Below are 14,667 nucleotides of genomic sequence, written 5' to 3' on the forward strand. Positions count from 1 at the left end.
TATGTTGAGGTATGCTCCTTCTATGCCTAAAGTAGTTTAATTTTTATCATGAAGCAATGATAAATTTTATCAGATGCTTTTTTTGCATCTATTGAAATGATCATACAGTTTTTGTCTTTTATTCTATTGCTGTAATGTATCAAACTTTTTGATCATTTATACTGAATCACCCTTGCATGCCTGGAATAAAACCCACTTGGTTGTGGTGAACTGTTTTTTTAATGTGTTGTTGGATTCAGTTTGCTAGTATTTTGTTGAGAATTTTTGCATCTATGGTGAAGTTATTGCCTTGTAGTTTCTCTCTTTCATTCTTTCTTTCCTCCTTTCTTCCTTTTTCTCTCTCTCTCTTTCCCTTCCCCTTCCTTCCTTCCTTCCTTCCTTCCTTCCTTCCTTTTCTTTCTTTTGAGTTTCGCTCTTGTTGCTCAGGCTGGAGTGCAATGGTGCCATCTCGGCTCATTGCAACCTCCGCCTCCTGGGTCCAAGTGATTCTTCTGCCTCAGCCTCCCGAGTAGCTGGGATTACAGATGCCCACCACCATGCCCAGCTATTTTTTTTTTTTTTTGTATTTTTAGTAGAGATGGGGTTTCATCATGTTGGCTAGGCTGGTCTTGAAATCCTGACTTCAGTTGATCCACCTGCCTCGGCCTCCCAAAGTGCTGGGATTACAGGTGTGAGCCACCATGCCTGGCCTTTTCTTTCTTTTTTTTTTATTTATTTTAAACTTTGGTATGTACGTGGTAGGTGTATAAATTTATTGAGTACATGAGATACTTAGATACAGGCATGCAGTGCATAATAATCACATAATGGTAAATGGGGTATCCATTCCCCTCAAGCATTTTTATCCTTTGGGTTACAAACAATTCAATTATATTCTTTTAGTTACTTTAAAATGTACAATTAAATTGTGATTGACAATAGTCACCCTCTTGTGCTATTAAATACTAGATTTTATTCATTCTTTCTAACTAGTTTTTGTGCCCATTAACCATCCTTACCTGTCCTCCCATCCCCCCAACCACTATCTTTCTCACTTTCTGGTAACTTTCCTTCTACTCTATATCTCCATGAGTTCAATTGTTTTAATGTTTAGCTCCCATAAACAAATGACAACAAACAAAGTAGGATTTATCACAGGGATGCAAGAATGGTTCAATATGTGCACATCAATCAATATGATAAACAATCAACAGTATGAAGGAGAATAACCATATGATCATTTCAACTGATGCTGAAAAACTTGATAAAGTTCAACATTCATTCATCATAACAATTCTAAAAAACTGGGTATAGAAGGAACAAACTGCAACATAATAAAAGCCATATATGACAGACCCACAGATAGAATTTTGCTGAATGGAGAGAAACTGAAAACCTTTAACATCTGGAGCACAAGAAGAATGCCAACTTTTACCGCTTTATTTACTATAGTACTAGAAGTCCTAGCTAAAGCAGTCAGACAAGAGAAAGAAATGAAAGGCATCCAAATTAGAAAGGAAGAAGTCAAATTATCCTTGTTTGCAGACGATGTGATCTTATATTTGGAAAGACCTAAAAACTCCACAAAAACACTATTAGAACTGATAAACAAATTTAGTAAAGTTGCAGGATACAAAATCAACATAAATGTCAGTAGCATTTCCATATGTCAACAGTGAACTGTCTGAAAAACAAGTCAAGAAAGTAATCCCATTTACAATAGCTACAAATAAAATTAAATACCTAGGTATTAACCAAAAAAGTGAAAATCTCTACAATGAAAACTATAAAACATTGTAAAACATTGATGAAAGAATCTAAAGAAGACACATAGAAATGGAAAGATATTCCAAAACAGTCATTGTTAAAATGTTATACTACCAAAAGCAATCTACAGATTCAACCTCTATCAAAATAACAATGCCATTCTTCACAGAAATAGAAAAAAACAATCGTAAAATTGATATGGAAGCCCAAATGACCTAGAATACCCAGAGCTATCCTGAACAAATAAACCAAAACTGGATGAATCACATTACCTGACTTTAAACTACACTATAGAGCTATGGTAACTAAAACAGCATGATACTGGCATAAAAAACAGACCCACATGTCAATGGAACAGAATAGAGAACCAAGAAGCAAATCTGTACATCAACAGTGAACTTATTTTCTACAAAAGTGCCAAGAACATACATTGAGGAAAGAACAGTCTCTTCAATAAATGGTGCTGGGAAAACTGGATATCCATATACAGAAGAATGAAACAAGACCCCTATCTCTTGGCATATACAAAAATCAAATTAAAATGGATTAAAAGCTTAAATCTAAGACCTCAAAAAATTAAACTACTAAAAGAAAACATTGGGGGAAACTCTCTTAGATATTGGTCTGGGCAAAGATTTATTGAGCAATACTCCATGAACACAGGCCACCAAAGCAAAAACGGAAAAGTGGGACCACATCCAGTTAAAAAGCTTCTGCACATCCAAGGAAAAACAATCAACAATGTGAATATTCAATCCACAGAATGGGAGAAAATATTTGCAAACTACCCATCTGACAAGGGATTAATAACCAGGAAACAACTCTATAGGAAAGAAACCTAATAATTTAATTTAAAAATGGGCAAAGGATCTGAATAGAGATTTCTCAAAAGACAATACAAATAGCAAACAGATATATAAAAAGGTGCTCAACACCACTGATCATCAGAGAAATGTACCTCAAAGCTACAATGAGATATCATCTCACCCCATTTAAAATGGCTTTTATCCAAAGACAGGCAAAAATAAATGCTGGTGAGGAAGAGGAGAAAAGGGAACTCTCATACTCTGTCAGTGGGAATGTGAATTAGTACAACCACTATGGAAAACAGTTTGGAAATTCCCCCAAAAATTAAATATAGAGCTACTTTATGATCTTGCAACCTCATTGCTAGATGTAGACCCAAAAGAAAAAATAACAGTATATCAAAGAGTTATCTGCATTCTCATGTTTGTTTTAGCTTTGTTCACAATAGCCAAGATCTGGAAACAACCTAAGTTTCCATCAATAGATGAATGAAGAAAGAAAATGTGGTACATACATATACAATAGAGTACTATTCAGCCATAAAAAGAATGAGATCATTTGCAACAACATGGATGGAAATGGGGATTATTGTGTTAGGTGAAATAAGCCAGGCACAGATAGACAAACTTCCCATGTTCTCACTTATTTGTCGGAACTAAAAATTAAAACAATTGAATCATGCAGATAAAAAGTACAATGATGGTTACCAAAAACTGAGACGGATGGTGAAGGTGTGGGATGGGGAAAAATGGGGATAGTTATGGGTACAAAAAATATAAAGAATAAATAATATCTAGTATTTGATAGCACAAAAGGGTGATTATAGTCAATAATGATTTAATTGTCATTTTAAAATAACCAAAAGAATATAATTGGATTGTTTGTAACACAAAGGATAAATGCTTGAGGGGATGAATACCCCATTTACCACGATGTGATTATTATGTATTATATGCCTGTACCCAAATATCTCATACTCTATAAATAGATACACATACTATGTACCCAAAGAAATAAAAAATAACAGAACAAAACAAAAAACACTGTTTAGCAAGCCCAGCTAAGGGTCATCTGACTCTAGCAAATGTGATTTTATTTAACTTAACTATATACGAATTATGGAATCTCAGACATTGTATAATTACATATAGCTAGATGTTATAGAAAACTGCTAAATTGTATCTTTTTAGTGTGGTAGAAAAGATAACCCCAAAGATTAAGGTCATATTGCTCCTTTTTAGAGCTGTATGAAAGAATATTAATATTTTTGTCATGTTGATATTTTTTAAGTTTTAAGTTCAGAGGTACACATGAAGGTTTGTTACATAGGTAAATCTGTGTCATGAGACATTAACTGGATTACGTCTAATTTAACAATTTTATTTTAGTGTTCATTTTTTGCTCTAATTATGTAAAATTACACTTGTCGTATTCTTTTTTGAATATGGGCTTTTTTGAATACGGGTTTTGAATATGGGCTTTGTTATCCTGCTATCCCTCATTAATTAGTTAAATACAGTTTTTGATGTGTTCAATATGTATTTGAGAATTATGTCTCATGATATTTAAAAATTAGACTTTGACAGTCAGTCTATAAAAAATTAAATTACTAATGACAACAGCTGTGTTTTCTGGATCTGATCCATGAATAAATGCCAGTAGGTAAGCTGCTTGAGGTTTTAAGAGATCAGGTGTTGTGTCAAGACTCTATATTACTTTAAAGGATAAATATCAAGCTATCCCTGGAATTATCCCAGAGATAAATACCTTAGGTTGGTATTTATCCTTCAGCTTCTGCTACTTCAAGGAGCATGGTTGAGATAAAAACCAGTGAGAATCTTCTTCAGATACAGACTGAGGCATGGAAAATGGATGGCATATACAAACAAATCAATGACAAATTACAAATCAATCAATCCAAAGTAAGTAAAATAAGTGGGTTCTGTTATGCAACAGGTCTAATTGCTTCAGAGCCTGCAGGTCCCAAGGTCAACTTCCTAGCAAGAACTAAATTTAATACAACTCAAACAGCAGCAGCCTAGGGAATCCCAGGGCTCATTAAGCTAAGCAGTGTTGTAAGAACCATAAAAACCTCAGATACAGCTAGAGTCCTAGGGATAGCAGATATTTCCAGTTCATACAGCCAGCCCTCAACTAGGGCTTGGCTTATAAGGAAGCAGTTAAGACATGTGCTGGGCAGCTGCGATGGTCATCTGAGGATTGCCCATTTTGCTGGCCTGAGGCTGAAGAGAGGGTTGGTAGGATGAATGGCAGGATAAAATCTTCCTTCCTTGAAACCACATAGCTTCTGACAAGCAAAGACGTAGTTTTCTCAGATATGTTTATTCAAATCTCCCCTCCCCTTCCTGCTCCTCTGTTTGACTCTGATGCTATTTTTATGTTTACTGTTGTCCTCACTCTTTTTCTCTATATACTCTGGCATTGATCATTTTTAAATTTAAGAGATCATTTGAGTTTTGTTGTTTTAAATTTACTCTTAGAAACATTCACAGAACAGTGAAATTCCTATAGCATCAAGGAATTCTAGGGCTAGTGGCATCTTAGAAGATAGTTGCAGTATTTGGATAAGATAGAACTAAATTCACATAACTGAAGGCACGGGTTTCATGGCAATGTTGTCTTAAGACTACCTAATTCTGCTATAGTCCCTTCTAGATTCTGTTTTCCATTTCTTTAATTATTAAAATTTCTTTTTACTAAAATTCTCTTTATGTTCCACAGGTACAATATAGAATGCCATGTTCCAAACAAGGCCAAACAAGTTTAGAGCAGAAAGATTGTTTCTTTCTCAATAGAGAATACCACTGTAGGTACCATCTTCAACTAATGGTGTGTCCACTTCTTGGTTTTCAGGAGAAATTTAAAAATGCATCAAATGTGTTTAAAAGGAATTCATATGCAATTGAAACTCCAGCTAGCCAATCATTTTCAATTGTTGAGATAGTCAAATTTCCTCCTCTAATAATGCATTTAGCTCCACACAGACCAAAATAAATACAAGACAAACATAATAGCAAAATATGGTATACTGTTATGCTTAAAACACACACATGCACAAGTACCAGGAGAAAAATTTTACTCCTTTTCTTCATATTTTCCTCATAAACATCTCTGGTTCCTTGTTTAGAAAGAAGAGAGACCAGCTGCTCAGCTGTACACAAGTAGCTTTTGATTATTTAAGGTGCTTTAGTTTGTCCTCTTCTCTCCAAGCAGGACCGTTCCATAAAGACTGTTATTTTGCATTAAGCATTCTCAATTTTTTTGGCTCATTTTGTGTACTTAAAATACTTTCATTGACTTTTTCAAATTCTTAGGTTATTTTTAGGATATGAAACATGAAATGCTTGATACGGTCTGATCTTACTGCTAATGGGATAATGGAGCTGATATTTTTGAATGTGGCTTTCCAAGCTCTGCAGGGCTTTGGCAAGGGAAATTATGTTGTGACTGGGGTTAGTTTTGGGATGTAGACATTCCTTCACGTTGATGGGTGTATTGTTCTTTTCATTGTTCACAGAACAGTCACAGGCTTAATTTCTTACTGTGATCAGACTTCAGAAACACAGAAGCTGGGAGATGACTCTGCCAAATGTGGAAATGTTATTAAACCTAAAAGGGAGCTTTCTATATTGTTTAGTATTATGTTTCATATTGTCTGAAGATTGCAAATTTATTGTGATTAAAAAAAATCCAAGAATAACCAGAATCCAGCCCTTACCTTGATTAAAACTCAAATAACTAAAATACAGGGCTGCCTATTTTTATCTTATGTAATTGTAAAGATTTTTATATCATTATTAATCAACATTTTATCAGAGTAATCACCTAGGAACTGTCCAGAATATTTATAGTACTGAAATTTCCTAATATTAAATCTTACTTTAAGCAAGTAGGCCATAAACTCAGGCTTACAAATTGTTTGTAGTAATTTGGGTTATAACATATTTTACATATTCTTCTCTTATTTAATCTATCCTTCTGATTTATTTAATTTTAATGTTGTCTGTTTTAATATAATCTTTTCTTTCTCAGCATATGTTGGGTGGAGAAAACAAGTGTACCATACACCCTTGGTATACTATGCCTTCAGGTTAGGAAATAATCACATTGTTTCTCAGCCATATTCTGAGACTAAATTATAAAAGTGTGTAGGGTTATGTGTTCTCATTGTTTTCTGGTTTCTAGAAACCTTTTTTAATTAAAAAAAAAATTTGGTTTCTCTTTCTCAGTTTCCAGTTTCCCCAAGATTATTTTAAAAATTAGATCCATAATTTTAATGAGACTTGACCCCTGTTAATTATACATTTTAGATAACTGAAAAGAACATCAAAATGATGTTTCCTTATGGAAATTTACAATCTTTGGTGCATCCAAAAAAGATTAGAGAATTTTCAATTTAGCAGAGCTCAAGTAGGGCTGTACATATAACAGCAAATCGTTCCCTAACTTGTATTTCTTGCTTTGTTTTATTTTCCAATTGATTCTAGAAAGTGAGGTGATTCCTTCTATCAGTTATGAGATTATAGATTTAGATGCACCTGTGCCCTTGGCTATATAGGCAGATGAAGAGGATGGTCACAAACATGGTGTGACAGAGGCATCCAAAGGTGGCTTGAGCCCCAAATCTCTCTCTCACTGGCTTATTTTGGAATAATATCCTAGAGAAAGTTTTCTTGTCATTAGAGGTTTTCATTTTTAGAATTTAAGTACTTTCCTGCATTGTCTGTGTAAATACCTGATACCTAGTATGAAGGATTTTATTGGATGACATTCTCTGAATGACTTGATAGAACCAAGTGCAACATGGATTACAAAGCTTGGGACACAAAATAAAATCTTGTTTTATTTCATATTTTGTCTATAGCTGGTTCTAGATAAAAAAATATTCTAGACAGAGAGGCATCTACTAATTTTTAACTACTTCAATGGAAGAAATGTATCAATGTTCTCTGATTTTCTGTTTGTAATCCAAGGTACTGTCACCAAACGTTGGGGATGAATATGAGTGTAGAGCAGGGGAAAATAGATCTAACAATATCTTAGCAAATCTTTTATTTTCTTAAGTATCTATGGTTGTTGAAAAGTCCAGAAGCAACACAACTCTGGTTTCTCTTATTACTCTGTCCTGTAAAAGGGTGATGGTGGGCTTTTGTGCATGCCTCCATGATATGGGTCATGGCTCTTGGTGTCTTCTCTTGGGGATTAGTGTCTTTTAATCATTGACCTACTCATCCCGAGTCTGATGCTAAATCTTAAAGATTGAGACTATTTCTTCTTACCTCATTTTTACAAACTTCCCAATTTCTGTGACCTGGGATAGTAAAGACAAAAAATATGAGCTCTTTTTCAATCCTTCCTAAATGATTTGTTTCCTAATGTATTTATTGATAGTAACTACTAACCTTTGTACAACATAGCAATTTGTTGTTTACAAAACATTCTTCCTTCGATTTGATAAATTATTGAGCTTCTGCTATGCAGTAAGTATTGTGTTGTGGATACAAAGATGAGTAAGATATTTCCTCATCTTGAGAGACCTAGTTTTTTTTTATGGTGCACATAGGCATTACATTTGATTCTCAAAACAATCTTGGGAGATATCATTAACTCTGCATTAAATTGAATAACCAAAGAATAAAATTCAGAGAGGTTTATTTCCTTGCCTGAGAGTACTCCATTGATAATGGTGGAGCTAGGCACTCGATCTAGATACTCCATTCCAGAACTTTTGTCCTTAGAGGACATTATTCTGTCTATTAAAAGAAATGGAAAGATTAGCACTTATCACCTCATGTCCAGGTCATTGTGTTTCTTTCTAGTTTATTGTGAATGCAATTTAAAAGTACTACAGGAATAAAGAGTTGGTAGAAATGAACAAAATTCCTCATTCTATCAATATGAGTGTACTGCCTATACTACCTCATAGAACTTGCTAAAATAATTTTTATGTAATTTATATATTATATACTATATATATATATAGTGTAAATATATATATCTACCTTAAATCTCCCTTGTTCTGATTTAATTCTTCTTTCTCTAGGTCACTTGATATTCTTGGCTTGATAAAAAAAGAACAAGATTCTAACGTGACAGAATTTGTTCTTCTGGGCCTATCATCTTCTTGGGAGCTGCAGCTATTTCTCTTCTTACTATTTTTGTTTTTTTACATTGCTATCGTCCTGGGAAACCTCTTGATAGTGGTAACAGTGCAAGCCCATGCTCACCTGCTCCAACCTCCTGTGTATTATTTTTTAGGTCATCTCTCTTTCATTGACCTAAGCCTGAGCTGTGTTACTGTGCCAAAGATGTTAGAGGATTTCCTACAGCAGGGCAAGAGCATCTCTTTTTCAGGATGCCTGGCCCAGATCTACTTCCTCCACTTTCTAGGAGCCAGTGAGATGTTTCTGCTGACAGTCATGGCCTATGACAGGTATGTTGCCATCTGTAACCCTTTGCATTACCTTACAGTCATGAACCCCCAGCTATGCCTTTGGTTGGTTCTTGCCTGCTGGTGTGGGGGTTTTATCCACTCTATCATGCAGGTCATACTAGTCATCCAGCTGCCTTTCTGTGGCCCCAATGAAGTGGACAACTTCTACTGTGATGTCCCACAGGTCATCAAGCTGGCCTGCATGGACACCTATGTGGTAGAGGTGCTGATGATAGCCAACAGTGGTCTGCTGTCTCTTGTCTGCTTCTCGGTCTTACTATTCTCTTATGCTATCATCCTGATCACCCTGAGAACACACTTCTTCCAGGGCCAGAACAAGGCCCTCTCTACCTGTGCTTCTCATCTGACAGTGGTCAGCCTGATCTTCGTGCCATGCGTATTCATCTATCTGAGGCCTTTCTGCAGCTTCTCTGTGGATAAGATATTCTCCTTGTTTTACACAGTGATTACACCTATGTTGAACCCCCTCATCTACACACTCAGAAATACTGATATGAAGACAGCTATGAAGAAGCTGAGGATAAAACCATGTGGCAATCCATTGCCTTGTTAAAGAATGAGCAGAAGAGGTGACTTGAAAAACATACTCTTTCTTGCAAGACTCTTAACTCATCTTGTACATGAGTAAAAACCATTTTGATGACTTTGGTATAAAAGAGAAGATAGCATAAAGATTATAATGGATCACTCTTGATTACAATTTAAAAGCATAGGTGGCACTCTAGAAAGCCACCTATGCCTTTTGACCATAATCAAGAGAACTCAAGAACTCAGTAGAATTTACTGGCCACAAATGATAACAAACATTAATTGAAAGATCAACTTTTCTATCTTTATGTCTCTAAGTACTCTTAATTTATTCAATTTTTTCCACTTTTTAATCTATTCAAATGAAAGAAGATATATCTCTTTGTGTTCCATTCCTCCAGCATTTAATGATTCCCAGTGTTAGGAAGTTCCTTCTGATGTCTCATCAGATCCTCTCCTGAAGTAGTGTGAATTTCTTTGTTCTGTTATAACAAAGCCTTAGAACAGTAACTACCTATGTAGTAGTATTTACCTCAGAACTGTGTTCCACAGTGTCCCAAGTTTTAGAAATGTAGTCAGGCATCACTCTAACGAACATATGCTCTTAACAAAGTTTATGTGTGAGAGAAAGGAAGTCCAGGAGTGCTGGGGTGATGGAAGCTGTTAGTATTCTGTTGTAGAGGCTCCCCAAGAAGAGGTATCCAGTTTCACACTGAGTTTTTCTTTGAGTGGAGTTACAGTGGGGGTGAATAGATAAGCTGGCTCTTCAATTGACCTTAATATTTAAGAGTTTTAACCTGTAAAGGAATGGAGGAAGAAATGAACTGTGGTTAAAAGCACTCATTTTTGAGATACTCAGTTATTACCTCTGAGTCTCAAACATGCTTTGAGGAATAAATTTACCTAACTTCATTTTTGAGAATGAACTCAGAGTTAAGTGACTTACCCATGACCACGTAGAAAAAATGCAATCAATCAAGAAAGCTATTTATAATCCCAGCACTTTGGGAGGCCAGGGTGGGCAGATCATCTGAAGTCAGGAGTTTGAGACCAGCTTGACCAACATGGAGAAACCCCATCTCTACTGAAAATAGAAAATTAGCCGGGCGTGGTGGTGCATGTCTGTAATCCCAGCTACTCAGGAAGGCTGAGGCAGGAGAATCACTTGAACCCAGGAGGCAGAGGTTGCAGTGAGCTGAGATCACACCACTGCACTCCAGCCTGGGCAACAAGAGCAAAACTCGGTCTCAAAGAAAAAAAAAAGAGAAACCTAGTAATTATATAATTAAGTTAATATTTTATTTCTCCCCAGAAAGAGTATTTATCCCAATTATACAGATTGCTTCTTTCTTTCTTTCTTTCCTTCTTTCTTTTTCTTTCTTTCTTTCTTTCTTTCTTTCTTTCTTTCTTTCTTTCTTTCTGTCTGTCTCTCTCTCTCTTTCTTCCTATCTAATTTCTTTTTCTCTTTCTTTCTCTCTTTCTTTCTTAGGGTATTTATGTCAATTATACAGATTGCTTCTTTCTTTCTCTCTCTCTGTCTTCTTTCTTTTTATCTTCTTCTTTCTCTCTCTTACTTTCTCTCTTTCTTTCTCTCTCTCTTTCTTAGAGTATTTATCTCAATTATACAGATTGCTTCTTTCTCTCTCTCTCTCTTCTTTCTTTCTCCTTCTTTCTCTCTTTCTTTCTTTTCTTTTTCTCTTTCTCTTTCTTTCTCTCTCTTTCTCTCTTTCTTTCTTTCTTCTTTCTTTCTTACTTTCTTTCTTTCTTTTTTTTTTTTGAGACAGAGTCTCACTCTTGTCTCCCAGGCTGGAGTGAAGTGGCATGATCTTGGCTCACTGCAACCTCCGCCTCCCAGGTTCAAGTGATCCTCTTGCCTCAGCCTCCCATGTAGCTGGGATTACAGGTGCTGGCCACCATGCCTGGCTAATTTTTGTATTTTTAGTAAAGACAGGGTTTTTCCATGTTGGCCAGGCGGGTCTTGAACTCCTGACCTCAGGTGATCTGCCTGCCTCAGCCTCTCAAAATGCTGGGATTACAGGCATGAGCCATGACACCTGGCCAGATTATTTAATTTCTATGATACATCTGTATAGGAGCTTCAGAGCTGGAAGATCCCTAAAAAGGTTAACTTAAGCATTTATATTTAAGATTATCGATCTATGACATAGGATCCTTGCAATATTTTATGGCTATGAAAATGTCTTTATTATATTTACTATATAATGAGATAATGACAAACTTTTACAATGTTTTTTATATTTTGTCACTTTATCTCCTAATGAATTGCCACAGAGAGGCTTTTATGATTACTTAGCTGAAAAATATACCTTTGAAAAAAATGTCTGAAACTCCATCTAATACTAGGATATACTGGAAAATTGCAATAACCCTGGTCATGTAAGAGCTTTCTTGATATAGGGACAAAAGATGTATTTTTATTTTTGTGTTGGGAGTTAATGACTTTATATTTAAGAAGCCATATGTATGTATGTGTATATGTATATATTGCTACAGAAGGACTCCTCACAGACTAGGAACTAGGCTGCCATTTGGGAGATTTCTAAATAGTATGGGTGAGGGTGAGAATGGCATACCTGGAACATCATGTTCTTCTCTTTAGCTTCACTCTACTCAACATTTTCAGAGTTTTTTTGCATACGATGAGTACCCTGAAGAGCAGTATGATATCCCGAAGATAATATTTTGAATATCCTGAAGTGCAGGAAACTGCCCAAGAGTACTGTGTGAGTTACAGAAAGATTTGAGTGGTGCTAGGGGTTAGCAGGCATGTTTCAAGGACATAGCTCCAGGCTTTCTCTTAGTATAAGCTGGCTGCAACATCCCCTTTTTCTGATGTTCTCTTTCATAGCAAAATGTATAGTCTTGGCAAATCATTTTAAATGTCCAGTTGATAGCTGGAATTGGTAGCATTATTTTAAGAAAAGCAAGAGCTTTTTGTATTCCCTTTTGCATTTTCAAGTCTCTGTTTCCAGGAAAAAAGCCTACTTGATCGTGGTGAATTAACTTATTGATGTGCCGCTGAATTTGGTTTGCTAGTATTGTGTTGAGGATTTTTGCATCTATGTTCATCAGGATATTGGCCTGATGTTTTCTTTCTTTGTTTTGTCTCTGCTGGATTTTGGTATTAGGCTGATGCTAGCTTCATAGAATGAGTTAGGGAGGAGCCCTTCCTTTTCGAGTTTTTTGGGAATAGTTTCAGTAGGATTGGTACCATTTCTTCTTTATATGTCTGCTACAATTCAACTGTGAATCCCTCTGGTCCTGGGCTTTTTTTGGTTATTAGAGTTTTTTAAATTTAATTACTGATTCAATTTCAGAGCTTGATATTGACTTATTAAGGATTACAATCTCTTTCTAATTCAATTTTAGGAGATTGTGTTGTTCCAGGAATTTATCAGTTTCTTCCAGATTTTCTATTTGTGTGCATAGAGTTGTTCATAGTATTCTCTGAGGATCTTTTGTATTTCTGTGGGATCAGTTTTAATGTCATTTTTGTCCTTTTTGACTGTACTCATTTGGATCTTCTTTATTATTATTATTTTTTAATCTAACTAGCAGTCTAACAATCTTATTTTTTCAAAAGATTAACTCTTGGTTTCATTGACGTTTTGTATAGATTTTTGCACCTCAATTTCATTCAGTTGTTCTCTAATTTTTGTTATTTCTTTTCTTCTGCTAGCTCTGGAGTTGGTTTGTCCTTTGTTTTCTAATTCCTTGAGGTGCAAAGTGCAGGAATATGAAGCTAGACCCTTGCTTTTCAGCATATAAGAAAATTAACAGGATAGATTGAAGATTTAAATATAAGACCACAAACTATGAAAATCCTAGACCAAAATCTAGGAGATACTTTTCTTGACATTGGCCTTGGGAAAAAAATTAGCTAAGTCCCCCAAAGAAATTGCAACAAAACCAAAAATTGACAAGTGGGACCTAGGTAAACGAAAGTGCCTCTGTACAGAAAAAGAAACTATCAAGAGGGGAAACAGACAACTTACCGAATGGGAGAAAATATTTGCAAACTATGCATCTGACAAAGGTCTAATATCCCAAATGTAAATAGAACTTAAATAATACAACAGACAAAAAACAAACAGCCCTATTAATAATGGGAAAAGGACATGAATAGATCCTTTTCAATAAAAAGACATACAAGTAGCCAACAAACATATGAAAAAATGCTTATCATCACTAATCATCAGAGAAATTCATACCAAAACCACAATAAGATACCATCTCATGCCAATCAGAGTGGCTACTATGAAAAAGTCCAAAAACAACAGATGCTGGAGAGCCTGTAGAAAAAAGGGAGTGCTTGTACAGAGTTGTTGGGAATGTAAATTAGTTCAGCCCCTGTGGGCAGAATTTTGGAGACTTCTCAAATCACTTAGAACAAAGCTACTATTTGATCCAGCAATCCTCTTTCTCTCTCTCTCTCTCTCACTGTATATATATATTTAATATATTTTATATATATATAAAATATATAAATAAAATATATAGTATATATTATATATATAATATATTATATATATTATTATATTATAAATTATATATTATATTATATTATATATTAATAGATATATATATAAAATATATTTTTTATATATAATAGATTATTCCAAATAGATTATGCCAAAAGGACCAAAAAGGCACATACACTTGTATGTTCTTCTCAGCACTATTCAGCAAAGACAGAACCATACTATCAGAATCATACTATCAGAATCATACTATCAGACACTATGCAACCAAAAAAAAAAATAATGAAGTCATGTCTTTTGCAGCAACATGAATGAAGCTTCAGGCAATAATCCTAAGAAAATTAATGCAAGAACAGAAATCCAAATACTACATGTTCTCACTTACCAGTGAGAGCTAAACATTAAGCACACATGGACATGTACATGGGAAGAATAGACACTGGGGACTACAAGAGGTGTGAGGAAGGGTGGGGCGGATGGGTTGGGAAACTACCTGTTGGGTACTATACTTACTACCTTGGTGAAATAAACCCACGTAGCAAACCTGCACATGTACCCTCTGTATCTAAAATAAAAGTCAAAATTAAAAAAAGAATGAAAGGGAGCGAA

General features: G+C 35.1%; 2 protein-coding genes across 2 annotated transcripts in view; both read left to right on the forward strand.

Moving 5' to 3' along the window:
- The window catches only part of LOC134760014 (olfactory receptor 4N4C-like), an 89,524-nt gene that overhangs the window by 29,603 nt on the left and 45,254 nt on the right, over window positions 1-14,667 (forward strand).
- On the forward strand, window positions 5,952-9,818 carry LOC134760106 (olfactory receptor 4Q3). Its single transcript, XM_063715788.1, has 2 exons — window positions 5,952-6,040; window positions 8,618-9,818. Exons 1-2 carry the CDS (start codon window positions 5,952-5,954, stop codon window positions 9,579-9,581), a joined length of 1,053 nt encoding a protein of 350 aa, XP_063571858.1. The 3' UTR covers window positions 9,582-9,818.

The sequence above is a fragment of the Pongo abelii genome, chromosome 15 (assembly GCF_028885655.2).
Source record: "Pongo abelii isolate AG06213 chromosome 15, NHGRI_mPonAbe1-v2.0_pri, whole genome shotgun sequence".
Classification (NCBI taxonomy): Eukaryota; Metazoa; Chordata; class Mammalia; order Primates; family Hominidae; genus Pongo; species Pongo abelii.